The sequence below is a fragment of the Cottoperca gobio genome, chromosome 2 (genome assembly GCF_900634415.1).
Source record: "Cottoperca gobio chromosome 2, fCotGob3.1, whole genome shotgun sequence".
Taxonomy (NCBI): domain Eukaryota; kingdom Metazoa; phylum Chordata; class Actinopteri; order Perciformes; family Bovichtidae; genus Cottoperca; species Cottoperca gobio.
This window is the reverse complement of record NC_041356.1, coordinates 3,057,934-3,079,148: the sequence shown is the minus strand read 5'-3', so window position 1 is coordinate 3,079,148 and position 21,215 is coordinate 3,057,934. Positions and strand designations below refer to the sequence as shown.

At 41.5% G+C, this 21,215-nt stretch overlaps 1 protein-coding gene across 1 annotated transcript in view; it reads left to right on the top strand.

The window, feature by feature from the left end:
• The first annotated feature begins 2,700 nt into the window (after window positions 1-2,700).
• LOC115020216 (dystrophin) overlaps window positions 2,701-21,215 on the top strand; it is a 227,062-nt gene continuing 208,547 nt past the window's right edge. The window contains 1 exon segment of the mRNA XM_029450175.1: window positions 2,701-2,967. Coding sequence (XP_029306035.1) covers window positions 2,886-2,967 — 82 coding nt within the window. The 5' untranslated portion in view covers window positions 2,701-2,885.

Here is a 21,215-nt window from a genome sequence, read left to right as displayed (position 1 = left end):
GTAGAAGATCTGCTCACACACAAAGCCACATTTATGAAAACCCGATTCATTGTTATTGCTTTTTTTTATAATGAATTTGTATTCAATTTAATTTCATCTTTATTGTAAATCCATGAAATATATGAATTTAAAATCTGCAAAAGCCCCAGAGATGGACAAAAATACATCAAAATCTATTATGATACAAGATTAAAATTGTAACTGTATCAAATGAAACTACAAAAATATAGCCACTATTTGTATATTATATATTTGTATTTTAAAGAAAGCAACATTGTTCTTACCGACACTTCCAGGCGAACATCTCTACTAGTCATCGAACACTTTTACAGTCCTAAGTGACTAAAAATAAAACAAAAATACCTCCTGTCCACATTTCTCGTGTTTAAGCACCGTTTGAATGTTAAGCAAGGACATCGATTGGATGGAAATGGTGACACAGACGTGCCCGGAGAATTTCATAATCACTAGAGTTTGCTCGTCAGCTCCTGTTCTGGACATTCTATCAAAAGCTGATGGGGATTGAAAAAAAAGGAAAAGGAGAACAATATGTAACATAACATGTTTTATATCTAAAAATATACATGGTTTTATACCTTGTATACATTTTCTTATTTGTGTATTTTAATTGTATTGTATTTGCATATTATGTTTTGAATTTATATACTGTAACATCATTGAATATATATATATATATATATATATATATATATATATATATATATAATTGTGTATTTAATTGATATGATCTATATACATTTTTAAATAATAGACTTCACCATAATAGTTCATCTGTGTCATTTATTTGGTGTCTAAAAGATGGCTAAGATTAACCCTTGTGAAAATATTTAGAAAAAGGAAAGTTTAGTAGACTTCTGAATTCATAAATACACGTTGGAAACGATGCTGAAACAACATCGTCGCGGCTACGACAGCATGTCTACAAAAATGTCCCTTTTCAACCTTGAATAAACGTTATCTAAACTAAACTTCTGCAGACAAATAGACGTGTAATATAAATCTATTAAACGTTTTTTCTTGTCAGCCTGGATTAGCTCTCATCAGCACAGTAACTACACTTTACATCTGCTACACAACATCTGTGTCATTTAGCATCAAACACAACCAGGGGGTGTCTGAGTGATCTGACAATAACGTATAACACGACACTGGATCGTGTCTACCTCTTGCTCCATTTAGGGTCTTTTTAATCAACAGCTCCTTTGCTGTTTACTCGGCCCTGGGGGAGATGTCTTCATAAAAAAACATGTTTCCAAGACTCACTGGCCTAGTTTACAGTAAAGATGTATACTGTACTCCTGAACCTGTGCTCATACTGCCCCCTGTTGTCCACATTCTGCCATGACTACCCAGAGTGGGTCCCAAATCCACTGCATACTGACTCTCAGCAGCTTTTCAGTATGTAGATTAAATGAAGTATACTCATAAATGTCAGGATACAGACACTATGTAGGTAGGAATTAGGATACAGACACTATGTAGGTAGGAATTAGGACACAGCAGGACTAATCTGACAAGAAGTTTTGTCTCATATTCATGTATAGCCCCCATAACATATAAAACATGAAATATTTACTTATTGGGTTAACAACAATGCTTTGTCCATTACCACTAAAATAATAGAAAAAACTAAATATATATTAAAAAGTAACTCATTAACACCCTTGTGCGTTTATTCCTGACCTGCTGTGGTTTAACTTCTCACCCTGAGAGTGATGGCTGTACTCTGTGACGTCACAGATGGTCCTGATTACAGGTGCAACGTTCAACCAGCGTCCAGTGAAAAAAAGTTGAATTTCCAAAGTAATGAGTAAAGTCAATGTCAACAAAACACAAGTGTTACTGTAAATGTATCCCCCCCCCCCACACACACACTGTAAATGTATCCCCCCCTGTCCAGGCAGCAGTCAGAGCCTCCAGACGGCTGCTTGGGATGCCAGTCAGTGCCGAGGTTTCTGTTTTTGGAACATTCACTTTACAGACCCCCACAGGCTCTGAGGAGTTGGGAGTGTGTGGCCCAGTGTCGCGCCTGGATCATTCTCACCATCATATCTAATAATAGCAACTCTCAGACTCATGAATGCGTACAGCGTTGTGCGTAATGGAGCCATTACAGTAACCAAGTCCTACTTTTGAAAAGCCAGGAAAACCAAAGTGGGTAGGCTATATCAGTTTATCGGCAGATCTAATATTAGTAAGTGTGTAATGCCCCTGCTCCCCCCGCAGAGCAAAGGAAAACAATGTGTCTGCTCCACAGTCAATACGATTTAAACGGATTTCTCATGTTGCCGCTCAAACAACATCCTCAAAACTATGTGACCCAAATCCATGAACATCAGAGTAACCTACTAAACTCATTTGCTTTATGGGGGAAATGGTGCTTGATATACACGTGTTCACATTGGTTGAGGCCTGTCACACCAACAGGAGGTCAAAGTTGAGTCCATGGTTGACTCATCTTGATATTTTTCTATTCTTCCCAGTGCAGAAATAAGCGTCAACTGATGCATCCGCTGGGTGTCGGGTTTTACGCATGGCGTCCGCCAAACGGGACTGGGGCCCGCGGAGACCACCTCCTAGCATCCTACTATTTAGAGGTGGGAATGCTCCGACCCCCTGCCCCCCCCCCTGCCCCTCCTGCACACCTGCTCTGCTCCGTCTGTCCCTGTCTGACAGAGCGGTCGGTCCTCCTGCCTTCGTCCTCCCCGTCTTCACCGGAGCTCGGTTCTTGTCTTCACATCGTGCGCTAACTTTGGCTGTTTGTTCTGGATTTGTACTTTGGGTCTCTCCTCCCCTCCTGGTGGATTTATCTTGTCCAATCACCCCCCCACCTGTAACATTTTACACCCGGTGCCCTGTTATCGATGGCGGAGGGTGTGCGTCCCGAGGACTACTGCAACGAGCCGGTGGAAGACGAGTTTGGAGAGATCATCAAGTCTCGATCTGGTAGGAAGTTTTCCTAGTGTGTGTGTGTGTGTGTGTGTGTGCGCGTGTGTGTGTGCGTGTTGCTGTATATCAATCTGCGCACGCGAGAGAGACCATAAGCATGTGCATGTAACATTAAAGCGCCTGCTGAGGATGCTCAGTACCACTGACAACTCCTCAAACAGAATCACAAACTTTTCAATTAGACTGACACATGTCACAGGAAGAGGAGTTGAAAACTAAAATATGAATGCTGATGAAAAGCTGGATTGGGTCCTGAATGGTCTTTTTTTGCTGTAGAAAGTCCTCGTTACTTAACTTTTTTTTGTAGTAAGGGTTTGTTTTGTACATGAAGAACACAGATGTACAGATGGTTCAACCAGACTGACAAGGGAAAGAGAAAAGAGACATAGATGTGTTGATGTACATAATGATCTGTGTCTCTAGATAAAGGCGTTTAAATCTCAATGTGGCAAAATCTTCTTTTGCAAAGACAATGTTGACACAGGGAATTCTCAAATCTAAAAACAGCTAATGCCTGTGACCTTGCAAGCTTTTAACTGGTTGTACAGTGTGTACGTGTATGTGTGTCTGTGTGTGTGTGTGTGTGTGTGTGTGTGTGTGTGTGTGTGTGTGTGTGTGTGTGTGTGTGAGACAAATAATCCATGTCTGCTCTTCCTCAATAATTGTGTCCCTCTGTCCCCTCACACTGTACATGGGTTAAAATGTGTATTTTAAAAGGCTTAAAACGAACACACTTCTAAAATCTTAATATAACACAGTTAAGACTCTGTATGAAGAACACTTATCTCTCTTAGTGCCATAACATGTGTTGGCTTTCTCTCATTTTGAAAAGACAGACTGAGTGTTCTGCCTGTCCCCCCCCCATGTGTGTTACAACACTAGACAGCCCAGGATGTGCTCTGTACAGTACATTAGGACTCAAATAGACTGCATGCACGGTGTTTGATGTGTGATGGCCCCCACAGAAGACACATATTAATTGTCTCAGGGGGATGAATAGCTATGTTTGGTACCCTCTCACTAGTCACAAGATAAGTTTAAGTGTTCGGGCAATGATTGAACATCTGTGGAATGTTGGATCATTTGACCAACTGTTTAAATTTCCATTGAGATGAAACCATGTGAGAAGTTTAGAGAGATGTGAGGTACAGTACTGGAGTAAATGAAAGGAGTTGATCTCCACTGCTGAAACATTGAAGGATGGTGTTGAGGCTGCTACTAATAAGCCTATTTGTTATATATTATGTACTCTGAGTGCCACATTGGGTACATTTAATTCACATTGAACTTTCCCTTTATGTCCTTTTACCTCCTGAACTACCCAGTTGGTTTAGCCCAGTCCTTGCCTTGCTGCTTGTAAAGTCAACAGTGCAATCAATTTAAGAACTAAATCAGGACTAAATAGTTTCCTGACTCCTGTAACTCGCCACCTAGCCCAACCCTGGGCTAAATATGATCTGGGGGAAAGTTGTTTGTGTGATGTGTGACCATGACATCGGATCTCTTGCTGGGATGAGTTAGAGGCCGCAGAGGCTTTATTTCCTATTATAGCACTTCTAAATGCTGGATGGCCTGGAATGGTCCACAGGGTGGTGAGACACAGAGTCAAACAGACGGACTGAGACAGACAAATGGACAGAAGGGGGAGACTGGAAATCTCCCCCTTCTGCACTCATTGCCTGTCTGTCTGAATAAATAACTTTTGTCTTGCTGGCTTAAATAAAGCTTAAATTAATAAATAAAGCTCTCTCTGTCTCTGTCTCTGTCTCTATCTCTGTTTCTCTCTCTCTCTCTCTCTCTCTCTCTCTCTCTCTCTCTCTCTCTCTCTCTCTCTCTCTCTCTCTCTCTCTCTCTCTCTCTCTCTCTCTATGTCTCCCCCCCTCTCTCTCTCTCTGTCTCTCTCTCTCTGTTTGTCTGTCTCTCTCTCGCTCTCTGTCTCTGTCTTTCTGTGTCTGTCTCTCTCTCACCCCCCCAGTACAGCTGCCGTCTGCCGGGTCATCTCATGCTGAAAATAGCGGTCAGCTGGCCTGATGGACGGTTGTTGTGTGGTGTCAGATAGCCTAGTTTCGGAGGTTGCTGTGCTCATTCTCTCTCTCTCTCTCTCTCTCTCTCTCTCTCTCTCTCTCTCTCTCTCTCTCTCTCTCTCTCTCGCACCTGCTTCTTTATAATCTTTATAATTTTCTCAGCGAAACTTGTGCCCCCACTCCCCTGTGTCATATTTGACCTCCCACGTTGTTGTTCACTGTCTGTTAGAAGCTAAATGTAGCTGTCTGTCTCTGTTCTGTACAGCCAACACCCCGGCTATTCCACATACTGTGTGGTATTCGCATAAAAACTGTGAATTTCACTTTATTTTACAGGCCTGTTAATTCTTAATAAATTCCTCATTATTTCCTGGAAAGAAGTACGTAATTATAGGTAAGAATGTGTTCTAACAAGTCAGCCGATCATGCAGTGAAGGTCAGGGCTGTAAATACATATCTGTCAAGTATTTATTTTTTCTTAACTTTATTATTTAATGAGTTTTTGTGTGTACATTCAAGCAAAGGTATTGCAAATGTTAAGTATTGGGTTAGATTTTTCCATCCAAACTCCCTCCATGTCCTTGAGTTTGTAATGTTTCCTTCGCCCATTTTTCCTGAATGTACAGTATATCTCAAAAGTGAGTACACCCTTTAGATTTTTGCAAATATTCTGTTATATCCTTTCAGGGGATAACATTATCCTACTGAAACTTTGATATAACTTAAAGTAGTCAGTGTGCTGCTTGAATAACAGTATAGATTTATTGTCCTTTGAAAATTACTCAGTACACAGCTGTTAATGTCTAAACAGCTGGCAACAAAAGTGAGTACACCCCATAGTGAACATGTCTAAATTGTGCCCAAAGTGTCAATATTTTGTGTGACCACCATTGTTATCTAGCACTGCTTTAACCCTCCTGGGCATGGAATTCACCAGAGCTGCACAGGTTGCTTCTGGAATCTTCTTCCATTCCTCCACGACGACATCACGGAGCGCACGGATGTTGGACACCTTGCACTCCTCCACCTTCCTCTTGAGGATGCCCCACATGTGCTCAATTGGGTTTAGGTCTGGAGACATACTTGGCCAGTCCATCACCTTAACCTTCAGCTTCTTCAGCAAGGCCGTTGTCATCTTGGAGGTGTGTTTAGGGTCATTATCATGTTGGAAAACTGCCCTACGGCCCAGTTTCCGAAGAGAGGGGATCATGCTCTGCTGCAGGATGTCACAGTATATATTGGAATTCATGTGTCCCTCAATGAAATGCAGCTCCCCAGTGCCGACAGCACTCATGCAGCCCCAGACCATGATGCTGCCACCACCATGCTTGACTGTAGGCAAAACACATTTGTCTTGGTACTCCTCACCAGGGTGCCGCCACACACGCCGGACACCATCTGACCCAAACAGGTTTATTTTGGTCTCATCAGACCACAGGACATGGTTCCAGTAACTCATGTTCTTGGATTCATTGTCTTCAGCAAACTGTTTGCGGGCTTTCTTATGCATCGGTTTCAGAAGGGGCTTCTGTCTGGGGCGACCGCCATACAAACCGATTTGATGCAGTGTGCGGCGTATGGTCTGGGCACTGACAGGCTGACATCCTACTTCTGCAACCTCTGCAGCAATGCTGGAAGCACTCGCACGTCTATTTTTGGAAACCAACCTCTGGATATGACGCTGAGCACGTGGACTCAACTTCTTTGGTCGACCCTGGCGAGGCCTGTTCCGAGTGGAACCTGTCCTGGAAAACCGCTGTATGATCTTAGCCACTGTGCTGCAACTCATTTTCATGGTGTTGGCAATCTTCTTATAGCCAAGGCCATCTTTGTGAAGCGCAATAATCCTTTTTTCAGCCGCTCAGAGAGTTCCTTGCCATGAGGTGCCATGTTGTCCAGCATTCAGAGAGAATTGTGCCCAAAACACCAAATTTAACAGCCCTGCTTATCATTTACACCTGAATCCTTGTAACGCTAACGAGTCACATGACACCAGGGCGGGAAAAACAACATCATTGGGCACAATTAGGACATGTTCACTATGGGGTGTACTCACTTTTGTTGCCAGCTGTTTAGACATTAACAGCTGTGTACTGAGTAATTTTCAAAGGACAATAAATCTATACTGTTATTCAAGCAGCACACTGACTACTTTAAGTTATATCAAAGTTTCAGTAGGATAATGTTATCCCCTGAAAGGATATAACAGAATATTTGCAAAAATCTAAAGGGTGTACTCACTTTTGAGATATACTGTATCTAGTAGATGTAGCTTGCCTTGAACTTTCACTCTGAAGATTCACAATGTAACAGAAAACGTATGTATTGATTTCCTAAAATATGTTTTAAATATATTTAAAATAATAAAATCATCTATTAAGTTGCTGTTGTTTTTTCCATGCTGTGAATTGGGTTAGGGTTAGGGTTAGGGTTAGTGTTAAATCATTTGTAATTATACATTTAGAAATATAATGTATACATTTTTTCACTGTGATGTTAAGTCACAATACATGTTTCTATATAGCACCTCGAGCAACACAAAACTATGCAGCCGATGATTTATCCCACTCCAGGCTTTGTGTGCATGAATGTGAGTGTGTGACGTTGTGGGAGGGACTGTGTACTTTTGTGAATTGGTTTTAAAACTGTAGAATTTATCAGCGCTGACAACCTTTCATCGGGTGTGGGAGACTGAGTGTGTGTGTGAGTGTGTTCAGGCACTATGTGTATGCGTTTCTGCATGTGTAGCCATGTCCGCCTTATTATCACCCCCCGCAGGTTCATAACCACTTCACTATTACCCATCATACCTTGCCTAGGCACAGGCCTCTGGACGTTCATCTTGATGGAAGCAGACAGGGAACTCCAGGTGGAGCCCTGTGATATATGCAAAACAGTGGGTGCAATGTTCTTCAGAGGGCCTGTGGACAGAAAGCATCCAAACCAAACATCTTCTCTTCTCTTTTCTTTACTTCTCTTCTCTTCCTTTCACTTGACTCGTCTTTACTTCTCTCCTTTCTTTACTTGTCTTTTAATTTCTCTCCCCCTTGACTTGACTTATTTTGACTTATCACTTCTATTCTTTTAATTTCTTCACTTTACTCATCCTTCACTTCATCTCTTCTTTTGACCCATCTTCACTCTATTCACCTCTCCTCCTCTTCTCTTTACTCCTCTTCTCTTTGTCTCTCTCCCTTTCACTTCACTGCTCTTTACTTCTCAAACACAAAAGAAGCCATCCTCAACCAGCCAAATTGTATTCAAACACTCTTGAAAACTATGATATTACAATTTTCCAGTCTTTCTAAAACAATCTTCCCCAGACCTTACTGATAAATTTCCTACCTATCTTCTGGAGCTTGCTGGGCACACATCAGCGACCGAAACCCTGAAACACCTGCCTCCCCACCCAGGATTACCCTGAAAATAAAAAATAAAATAATATATGACCGCCTGAAGGAAGAACTGATACAGTCCAGCTAGACACCCCCCTGACTAAACTAAGGAAGTTGTTAACACACAGACTTTCAGACAATGTTGCACGTTCACACACCAGTACACAAAAAACTAAATCAATTACTCACTCCACGAGCCCCCATTTGTTACGTTCCCTATTAGTCTAGGAGGGTGGGGAAGTAACAACAACAAATTAAATAACCCGGGCGAAGAAAGGGAGAATGAGGCAACCGATTTGTAAAAGAAAACAAGAGCATTTAATTAACATACAAAGAAAAAGCTCCTCAACCAATACACAAAGGGGAAACTGAAAACAACTTTCCTAACGGAAAGTGACACACCAGAGATGGTCAAACAAAGTATCTCCACAAATTCACAATTCGGCTACACTGCTCCTTAACCACTCCAACACAGTCGCGGACCAACATCAAGCTCAGCAACCAACCAAGGGACCAAGGGAGCTGCACCTGGGGAGAGTGTAAACAGAGGGAGAGAGAGAGACACACCCACACACCACAGCACGTAACACTGTAAAACAGATCATTCCTTTGGCACTACATTTTCTCAATCTGTATTCCTACGCATAGGCGCAGCACTGTTTTGAGATCAGACTGAAATCAAACTTCCCTTTTTTGAAGATTTCAAAGATGGTGTGTGCCTCCGGGCTGTTCAAACAGAGAAGTGGTGTTGGCCTTACACAGCTGTGGCTATAGTTGCACTGAATGTATCAACACTCCACTTACAAGATTGAAACAGCTCCGCAGTTGCAGTGATCATTTCTGTGAAGAGGATTATGTAAAACCACTTCAAAAGACCTGAAGTATCCCTTTAGCATCACTTCTCTTCACTTCACTTCCTCATTTCACTTTTCTTCTCTTCACCTTTCTTCATTCTCCTTACCTTTCTTTTCTTCCTCACCTCTTCACTCCTCTTCATGTGATTTCACTTCGCTTGTGTGCTCTTCACCTCTTCTCTTCTTTTGAGTCGTCTTCTCCTGCTCTAGCCAAGAGAGGGCGCTGCCCTGCTGCACTTCCCTCTTTCATCATGTCACTCTTTATCTCTGCCACATACACCCTTCGTACTGTGTTCTATGTTATCCACAGTACAATACTTTTTTATCTTTCTCTATCTTCAGATGTAGATTTCACCCTTAAAGTAGTCTAAGGAGCCAGTTAAAGATTTGCTACTTCAGCACCAAGGACAGCGTCATGGATTACCATTACACAGCACATACACATATAGCAGGGGTCTTCAACGTTTTTCAGGTTAAGGACCCCCAAACTGGTGTAGCGTGGTGCAGGGACCCCCTACAGTATATATTGTATAGAAGAGGCTTGAAGAGGTCCGTGCGATGATTGGTGCTGCGCGTGGCGGAAATGTCTTTTAGTTCACCCCTCTCCTTTCCTCCACTCTGTCTCTGACTGTAGGTGTGTGTCGCCGCCCTTCTCCAGCGGAGGAGGGAATGTGAATGCGCAAAGCAAAAAAAAAAAAAATTTAATACAAAAAAAAGCGCAAGAAAACTTTCTCTCTGCTACTACGGGATGAAGGGGGAAGCATTTTGGTCTTCTTGCTAACAAGAGATATGATGTTAGCCCCACTCATATCGCCTACTGCTGGGATTAAAGTTGTTCCTCAGCTGTTTTAGGATCAGCCTCTCTGCCTTTTAAATCTTAACCTTATCTGTCAGCAGCACAGGGCGAGTTACAGACCTGAGTACAGCCACAGTGTCTGGGGACGATTTAGTGCAACACTACTTAAAGCGCTCTACTTTTAGTTTGTATCAGCCTTCAGTGGTGTGGGGAGAGAAAAAGTCAAAGATAAATGTATCATGATTTTACCCTCCATATCTTCAAAGGACAAAATGAATAAAGAGCGGAACAAGCAGACACATACACACACACACACACACACACACACACACACACAAACACACACACACACACACACACACACGCGCACGCACGCACATGCACATGCAAACAACAAATGAACCAAAAAGACAAACTGAACACACAGCTCCCCCAACAAACAGCTGTACCTGTCGTGTCCAATCCAGCTCAATGAAATTATGAAAATGAGACATTACTAATTTATCAAACCTGAATGAGGAACGACTTTCGGGAAATACAATTCTGAAGTCGGTACAATCCTCGATATAATAGAAACAGCCCGACTGAAAATCTGAGCAAAAGTCGTTATAGCTCAAAATTAAATCTACATTTTTATATAATGACTTATAGTAGATATTAAATTATACATATATTACATATGAATGTTTTGAAACTAGAGGAAAGAGAAGCCACATAAAACCAGTTGGACATTGGCAATATCGCTATTTTATATTGGAGCAGATCACATGAGTAATAATGTAAGAAATGTATTAAACAGTGCGTTTATCTGGCGTAACATAAACTTGCACTCGTTAGCATGTCTGGCTAACTAGCCTACTGCCTGCAGTACTGCTAACACCGCCTTGTTCCCAAGGCATAGGAGCACATCATTAATCAGGAAGAACATTTACAATTTACAGTTGAAAGGTCTGAAACACAAACTTTAATTCTGAGTCAGTGGCTCTGCATGATGAAGTAATGAAATGTGTGGACAGAAGATGGCAGCAGAGGCAGCCGATGGCTTTGTAACTGTCCTCAGAAAGACTGTGAGATGCTGGCATTGAAGATGAATGTGTGGGAACAGATCCGCCTGTTCTTGGGAGATTTGAGTCTGGCTGTGTATGAGAGAGGGACAGGTTTGGTTGGTACAAACAGAGAGAGAGAGATATATAGAGAGAGAGAGAGAGAGAGAGGGAGAGGGAGAGAGGGAGAGGGAGAGAGAGCGCACGGAGGGGAAAACAAACACAAAACAAGAAAGATGGTGGAGAAGAAAGGCATCTGGTGTTTTCCTGAGGGAAGGGAAGGATGGGTGGTAAAATAAATGACTGAGTAGTGATGGATATACACACTCTGTCTCTCAATCAGGATGGAGTGGAGGGTTCAGTGTATGATCTGACCCACATGGAGTTTCTGGGTCACTTACAGGCCAGAGGAGGAGGTGTGTGTGTGTGTGTGTGTGTGTGTGTGTGTGTGTGTGTGTGTGTGTGAGGATGGTATAATGAGTCTGGCAGACAAAGATCCCACAGGAACTCCCTCCCTGCTCAATCACTCACTCACACACACACACACACACACACACACACACACACACACACACACACACACACACACACACACACACACACACACACACACACACACACACACACATATCTTTCTGGGTTAGGAGGACTCACGCCAGGAAAAGTGGGTTTTTCAGAATCAGGTTGCACCCCATTCTCACGGCTCGCAGCAGGGCGCACATTGATCAATCAGTTCGGAGGAAGAGTCCCGCTGGGCTGAAGTCAACCACAAAAAGTTGTTCTCCTTTGCACATTATCACGCGTCATTGATGTGCCAAGCCTCCATTACCATCGCCGCTCTCAGACAGTTGGGGTGCATATCTGACTGTGTGGGATTTGTTTGCTGTCAAAACAAGGATCAGGCATATCCTGAACCTGAACGCAACGTTACTACTCTCAATGGTCTCAGGATCAGATGGGATCTCTCAACTCGTCAAAGTGAGGACCAATAGTTCACTTTTAAACGGACAATGAAAGTGACATAAATGAGTCTAAATACAACAAGGAAGAGGATAAAAAAAGATGATTATATGTCAATATATATATATTATATGAGTTAGATCAATACAGACGAAAATGCTTTACAAGTTTTTTCAGCAGTGAACATAAACATACACATACGAATGCAATGTGTCTTAGTGAGTATTACATTTTAACACAAAAGATGGATACAATGGTGAAATATACTGCATGTAATAAGAGTCTTTTCATGTGTTTGTGGTAGAAAGCTGTAGGACGCCTGAAAGTAATGCACCTTGCTGCTCAGATTAGTCACTCTGGACTGTGTAAGCTGCACAGAAGTAACAAGCCTAATGATATAAAGTAGAGGGAGATGGGAAAGATGCAGAAAAGAAGGACAAGTTTAATTTAAAAGAGTAATATCACCTTCCATCTGCATTCCCGCTGCGTCTTCCTTTTCCGAGTGCATCATTCAACACTTGCAGTGATTTCTTTCCAAGAATTTAAAATACCTTGGCTGTGTATTTTAGCTGTGTGTGTGTGTATGTGTCTTTCTGTGCATGAAAAAAAGAACATGCGTAAGCGCTTCTATAACAACTCCTTCCTCAATGAATTTTGCATTGAAAAGGGAGTGTGAGTGTTTATGCATATACGATCACGTAGGAAAAGGCCATCGCCGTTTCCCGCATTTATCATTTGCAGAAAAAGTCCATTTATATACAGAGCTTATTTTCAGGCAATTAATGGCCATTTTCAATGTCAGCTAATCTATAAAATGTCAGAAGTTTGGCAAATCTGACAGGAACACTCAGACGAACAAGAGTCACAGCGAAAAGAAGGAATAGGTTCTGTCATGAGGCTTACTGCTTAGCGTATTTGCTTGATAAATGGCTTACCACTGACAAAAAATGCTGTTTAATTAAATCAATTATTCAACTAATTGTTTAAACTATGCTAACTCAACGCACCCTGCAGCTGCTTCACATTAAAAATGTTCTGGCAGTTCATTGCTATATGAGTTGTTTGCATAATAATGATTCACATTTTCTTTCCTATATCAAAGGGAAGAAGAGTATCATCTATCGAAGTCTCTTGGTTCCAGTTCATATGGTTAACTAGCTTTTTAAGACACGAAGCACTATTGGTATTCATTCGGAGTTGTGTTTGTGTCCATCTGATGAAGTCCAATATTCAGTCCAACCCGTGGTTAAAATGCTTTGGGAGCATAAATCTCAAATTGTTCATTTAAAAATATTGGTTAGAGCAGCTTTAATATCCATGGCGTGAAGAAAGGAAGTGTTGCCTCACTCCTGCTGCCATTCGGCTGCAGAAGGTGTGCGCCAACCGACATGAACTCATCATGGAAAGGCGTGTAAATTGCACGCTACTTATTTGGGGGGGCTCTTTGCCTTTTAATGGATAGAAGAGCCAAAGAGAAAAGGGTTCGAGAGGGGACGACATGCAACAAAGGGTTGATTCGAACCTCATTTTCAGCTTTTCGAGTGTCATTGAACGCTTTTCTCCTTCCCAACTCGTCACATACAGATGCACAAGGTTTAAACAGGTGGTTAGAAACTAGGTTAGGTTTATTTATCTATCCAATGCAAATATCGAATGCTAGTTTGCAACAATTGGCAGTTAAAATAAGGACATCTGTCATGTAAAGTAAGTTATGTACGTAAGTAGTCCACGTAAATATGTCAATGTTGACTTTCTGTTTCACTCAGCAGGTTATAGATCCACGGTTTCCCTGGTTCAGCTTCAGCTCCCTTTAATCCGACCTTTGCTCTCTCCACTATTTGCTCTCCTCTCGCTCCGTACCTCTGTTTCTCTACTCTGTATTCTCTGCTCTCGTGTAGCTGTCTGTCTCCACATGGTTCTTGATTTTCATTTCTATTTTGTCATTTCATTCCCTCTCTTCTCTTTTTCTTGCTTTCATAAAGAACGTTGTCAGCAATGTTCTTTATATTTTTGCTCCCCAAAATGGGGTGACAAGGTCGTGGAAAGGAAAGACTGACTTGGAGGGATGATTTAGAAAATACAGATGAGGAAAAAGGGAGTGAAAGAAAGATTCTGAGAAATGGAGACAGATGGCCAGACGGCAGACGGGGCCACTTAGGTTGAAAGGTTGAATGGATGATATGAAGGAAGGGAAGATGGAGAAATGAAAAAAGCAAACATACTAAGTGACTGAAAGGAGCCCAGGGGTTTGTGGTGGGGGGGCTTGTATAAAGGGGTTCAGAGGTGACGAGCTTGAGATGCAGGAGGCCATGAGGAAGATGGGACCAGATGGGCGAACAGGGAAGTGAGAAAGATAGAGAAAAGAAAATGAAGACAGTTTTGAAAGTAGCACCAGTAACAGTGCACCCGAGGAGATGGCAGGAAGCCAGGTGTGAGAGAATTGAAGTTTTGAAAGCTGTGTTTCGCACATACTGTATGAGAAGCAGTAAGGGTCCGTAAGATGTTTTGTGGGTCTCTGAATAGGTTAGCAGGCAGTCTGACTCACCAGATGTGGACCGCTGTGAGAAGTCTCCCACTGACCAAATACTTCTTAATTTTTCTCCGTTCTGCTTCCCCTATGATGCCACTTTTGAAGTCTTTAAAAGTAACTGTTTTGATAGACATATATGTTACCTCTTGCGAGCTAACATGATGCGTGAAACACGACTAAGAAACAGGGACGGCCCATTGAAAACCCTAGGCACACTCTACTATTATGTTGAATGCATAACCCTACTCTGCCTCTGATTGGTTAGAACTCGTGGCATTCATTGGTTGGATTGGTTAGGGTGAGAGCCAATCAGAAGCAGGGTAGGGCGGGTCATGTCGTCCGCCATCATTCTGCATTATAATAACCGTGTGCTTCTGTTTGTTGCAGTTAGAGTTCGTATTTTGGAAGCAGATTGGAGTAAATCTACAGTCTGTTGCTGTTGAAATTGTGAACCCATTGGATGAGGAGCGGAGGGATGTTGAGAGGGGGAAGTTTCTTGATCATCTGGTGCCGTTGGATTGTGTTAAAGGCGGAGCTGAAGTCAACAAAACGGATGGAAGCGAAGTTGCCTGGTGATTCCACAAATTACTTATTTTCCAGCCTCCCACAGCTGACTTAATTTGTCAAGAGCTTAATTAGCCTTGTACAAAACAATTCAGTTCATCAGTAGGCCGAGGACCTTTTAGACCCGCACTTGATTATTCTGATTGGCTAAAGGAATTCAATCAACTCAACCTTTTTTTCACCACTAATTTGTAAATTCTTCCAGACCGTGTGAAGATTAACAATCGTAGCAAGTTGAGAATGTCTGAGTTGTACAGTACACTTGTTGACGAGGTGATCATAAACAGGAATATTACTACTGGAAAATAGACTTTAATGTAGATCAACAATATTAGTGAGATTAGTCAGAAATGAGAAGAAACTGTTGCACATCAGAGTCAGAGCCAAGTCTGTTTTGATTAATGTGTTTTACGTGTTTATGTTTTATTACAGACAGTTGACAGTGAGGAATATTAACACCAGTGTGCTTAACTTATCTTTAAAGCATGCTGAAATGTACAATATTCACATAAATATTTTTTTGAGAGCCCAGTTGAATATTGTGCAGAAAACCACATTTCTTAACAATGTGGATTTCCTTTTGATGCTGTTTGTTTTGCGTTTGTCATGACCATCACTTCCCCCAGACAAGGGCTTAATGTTGCTGAGTTTCATTAAAGGGCTGCGGAGTGTCTTGGTGGATCTGGACCCACCACCACATGCTCCCTCCCTCTCCCTCCCTTTATCTCGTCTTTTTCCTGTCACTCTGTAATTTTATTTACATTCTCTGCAATTTCCTGAATCTAACAGAGAAACTGACTAAATGTAAGTTTAGACAGACAAAGGCCTGTTGACAGAAGCATTTAAAACATTTTGCGATGATTTCAGCTCCTTCCAATGGAAAGACCAGGGTTCAAGGGTTCCTCTTGGTTTGGTGGGTCTTTCTGAGAGCAGTTAAATCACAGAAGGGTGTTATGCTGTAAAAGCATTGCAGAAGTGTAGGGCCACTTCAATGTTTGTCTATAAAACATGTGATTCTGAAGATGATCCCGTCAAAAGAGTTCCGGACGGTTAAGGACGGATGGAAAGTTCCACGAATGGTATATCTCTACGCCTACAATAGCCTTTTAACCAGATATGAAGCTGACGTAGACGGCTGAACTTGAGTCTTAGATTCTCCGACGTCTAAAGAATCTCAACGCTCCGTCGTGCAAATGTCTGCTCAAATTGAAACATTTCAACTTGTGCTCATTGGCCTGGTGAAAATTTGTCTATTTGCGCCTTTGCATTGACTTAGTATGTTATCGCGATGTGCCATATATCCGCTTTGTGCTTTGGTCGGAACACACCTTAAGAGCCCAAGGACGGACCTAATGACTTTCTCCAGCAGCAACCTGATCTATGTGTGCTGAAGAAAAGATAGCAAGTAAAATCCAAACTATCAAGGGATCCATTTAAGAATAATCAAGACAAAAACAAGTGAAAGGGCTGACATGCAGATGAAAGCGCGAGGAATGCGAGGCACAGGGAGAGACAGTGGGAGGGCTGGGGAGGAGAGGGACAGGGCTCTGATTGCAGTTAATTGCTGTTCACATCCAGGGCGGGTCTAATCACTCTGAGGCTCTTTGCATGTGTGTATCAGTGTGTGTGTGCAGAATATGATAATTCTCCCCCAGCCTCTGGGTACAGCCTTGAGCTCATTGGAGCAACGGTTTGGTCGTGCTTTAGCCTTGGTTTATAATTAGCAAATAGATTATATTCCAGAACCTCCGCTGCACCCTACATGCCTCTGAATCAGACAGGGACCCTTTTTCAACTTACATAAGACTGAGAGGAGAAACAGGGAGCCAGAACCATAGATAATAGCATATAAATAACTTTTCTTCATCTCCTTAATTTTATGTGCCTGTGTGATATCTTTGTCCCCTCTACAACCTATTTATTCTCTGTGTCGTTGCTCAGGGAGACTCTGTTTTACCTCGTGGAAGTCAGCAGTCTGGTGCTGACTTCATTTCAACACCTGCTCTGACACAGTTAACGTGTTGGGATTAAAATCACAGAAAGGACTTTTATTTTGATATAAGAATAATTTTCCATTCTGTGGGTTCGTTCATCCAAACCCCCTGGAAGTTTTTTGCTAAATAAGCTCAGTGTTTTAAGTCTTTAAAAAAATTCTTAATACTTAAATAGACCTTGAAACCACCTTTGCACCTAGAGCATAAACTAAATCAATAGAAAGGAAACATTGCAGCGAAGATATTTACTGTAACATGGTGAGGGCTGTTGCCTTTAGGCACATTTCCAAAAAACAACCCAAGCCCCCGCTCCATTTTGGATCCTGACTTTAGGTTTAGTTTTCGTACAGTTTAGGAAATGCAGAGTGTGATCGAACTTTTATGGTTTTGTGAAAACTGAGCAGCGTCTCCCTCCCTCTGAGACTTTCACCATCTGTTGTCTTCTGTCAATTAATTTCATTCACTTTTATGAGCTCATTGAGACTTAAGGGTGTCGTCAGCGATTCTGGAGAAAGGTTGTTGATATTTGAACTCACAGCCTGGTCTTAGAAAAAACCAGACTCTTGGGCAGTAGACCTCGGAGTCTTGATGCCGGCGCTCAAGGCACCCTTCAGTGTCTGTATGAGAAGTCGTTGGTAAAGATATTACGCCAAAGGCTGCCCGCGGGATCATTATGGGCTTCTGTCCAAGCAGCAAAATATGACAAGTAGGGATGAGTTCCCATTGGAACTCAACCCCTAAACTAATACCTCCCCCCCCGCCCCCTCCAGATCTATCGCTGATTTTGACAAAAAAAGTGTCTCGCATAAGAATCACTGCACCTAAGAGGAGGCCTTTGATATAATATTGAATAACGGCCTCACTCATTTTGAGCACAATCAAATCATCAAATTTCTATCATTGATCATTTACACATCTCTGCAGGTTAATGAGAGAACGTCCAATTCAAGTGTTGTGGTTGTCTTGCTCAGTTTACTCCGTTCGATTTAATTTGACCGGCAGAAGGGCAGATCAATCAGAATGTTGTCTTAATGAGCCAATCTCAGGACCTGGTAGTCTATTAGACGCCCTTAAACTACAAATACATTCATTCATGGTTATGTGTGTTGGGACATAGGAAACATATAGCTGCATAGCACCTTTTCGACAGAACTCTTAGACCAACAATGGAATCCAGGTGTTTTTAAATAATTATTTTAATGGAAAGTATTGCCTTCAGCACTGAGCAACATTTGGTCAACAGATGCCATGTCAGCTTGGAATTGTGGGATTTATTCGAGTGATCAAATTTAGATCATTATTACTGGATTTGCCAGAAGCACAGAAATGGGGTTTTATGACTTTACTTGCCGATAATGAACCACAACAAGGTACAGTTGCACAAAATATAACACACAGTGGAAACAGCATTAGAGAGCATACTCTAGATCCGTTATTCCCAAACTGTGGTGCACGTACCACTGCTGGTACGCAAAGTGATTTTATATGCATGTAACTAGTGCTTAGCAGCTACATTGTGAACAATGAATTAGTGTTTAAATTGGCAGGAGAAGAGCTACTTTACGTTAGCTGTTAGCTGTTAGCTGTTAGCTGTTAGATGTTAGATGTTAGCTGTTAGATGTATGTTAGCTGTTAGCTGTTAGATGTTAGCTGTTAGATGTTAGCTGTTAGCTGTTAGCAGGCGGTGGGCAGCACAGTCCTGCTTGGCTAAATAACGGAGATAAGAGCTAACATTAAAGGCTGTTACATTGAGTCACATTGTGATGCGTTCTAAAGTCAATTAGGCTATAACGTTTTCATGATGTGTTCAAATCTAATCTTAAAGTTTTTGGCGGGAAGGAGATGTTTTCACAGCAATATAAAATACATAGGCTACTAGAGAGGGTATTATGACCTGTTTATAAAACGGACATGTCAAATCAAGCAATCTGATTGGTTCTTAGCCGTGGTATAATGAGCGTATATCATGGGTAGAATTGTAGTTACTTTTCACAACAAGTCTGTATCCCTCCACGTCTGAGTAAAAGCTACAACCGTTGCAGCTGTTAAATTCCGTCCGTTAAGAAACAAACTTACAAAGCTTTACTATGGAGGAGTAGGATTGATCAGTGCCTATCTCCAGAGAACATCGGCAACATACAAATGAATGTAAATAAATAGCCAAATAATCGATCAACGTTGTCTGTCTAATATGTTCGCTAGCTGTTAGTGTTGTTGCATAGCAACCACCTCGCACTATGTTTTGTGCAGAAGGCAACGGAGGGATTATTTTATTTTGAACATCATTATTTAATAATAAAAACTATTTAAATTGGAGTATTTTTCTTTCATATTGCCACACTTGGTAACCGTTTTATAAACGCAATAGCTCACTTCAGACCGTGAACCACGCCCCTTAACTGTGATATAATGACCATATACCACGGCCTGTCGTGAGCTATTGCTTAATTAACTTTCTAACACAGTTGTAGTTTTAATTATGTATTATAAGCTACTTAGAGTTCTGGTTTCTAATTGTATGTAAAGACTAGTGGAATTTCACTGGTAGGCTATTGATATTGATTTCTGGTATCGTTACATCCCTCTTGAGAAGTGGTACTTTGGTTTGGTACATAGTGGTACATAGTCTGAAAAGAATTTAAAAACATTGTCAACGTTTTGGGAAATAAGCTTCTTCTTTTTGCCGCAAGTTAGATGAGAAGAATAATACCCACTCATATCAGTCTGTTAAATATGGAGCAACTGTGGCTCAGGAAGTATAGCGGGTCGTCCACCGATTTAAACTATTCCTCTCAAGCATACAAATTTCTTTAGCTTTATTAGGATTACTTATTATAATTTCCATTCTTTACAAGTTTTCGTTAGACGTTCTTTTGCTGTTGTGTTCCACATTTAAGCCGGCTTTAAGTCTCCCTGCCTAATCAACCATTGTGGCAGGCACATTTCACAGAATAAATCTGAGACAAGCTAAACAATTTAATTAGCCCTCAGGTTGTTTGAATCCATTGCTTTTGTAACGTAATGGAAAAACACTTTGTTGAGAACTATTGGAGTTTTGTCTTTGGTAGAAAATGTTAGAAGAGGTTTGTTCTTAAATAAGAAATTGACAGATATTAGATGTGAACCTGTATGCATACTGTAGAACTGTGAAAATATCCAGCATAGAAAATCATTCATTTCCATGAGTGTAATCCACTGCATAGTCTATATCCACGTACGTGCTAATTAAACTAATTAAACTAATTAAATCACAGAAGAAGATTGCTGGTGGACTGTTTCCTCTAATAATAATAATTCCAATCATCACATTGATACAGTTATTGCTTCCAAATGATCCCTGAGACACAGCATATTGAGGAAAGTATTTCAGCGCAGTTGGCTTGACTTGAGGCTGTCAAACAGGTTAATTACTTGCTCACTAGGGGAAGCTGGGCCTGCGTTTTTGGAGTGAAAATGTTTTTATTAAGTAAACAAAACCCACAAATGAAATACCCGTAGGATTGTTTCACGCAGGCAGGGTTGTGAAAGTATTTAATATCTAAACAAATGGAATGATTGGATTTAGCTCGCAGGTTTTCTTACTGTCGTTTGAGTCCTAACAGGCTTTGACTTTATTTGGTTGATCAGCTTGGGAACATTTGAGAGCTGACAGTGATCTGAACTCCCCTGGCTTGTTAGTTAATCCAACATCAGCAGAGTAGAGTATCGAGGCCTTACACTCTAACTACAGTCGTCTCATCCCACATACACACATGTGAACTCACAGCAGGACAACACACATATCAAAGGCCCACTGGAGCATGAGGAGACAAAACGTTGTAGTTGACTAACTGTTTATCACGCTGCCAGGAGTAAAAAGTGGTAATTACAACATACAAGTGTGAGTATTTTTGGATGTGTGTGTCTGCACACTTGAGTGTGTCTTTCCATGTGATTGTGTGTGTGTGCGGTGTCATTTGAGCGGTTCTCGTTTAGCTAATGACTCCGCCCTCTGCGGGATTGCTCTCTGTGGGAAACATGCATACATTTATCGCTGCTGGCAGCACAACAATACAGATGCCATAGCAACTGTAGCCGGGATACAA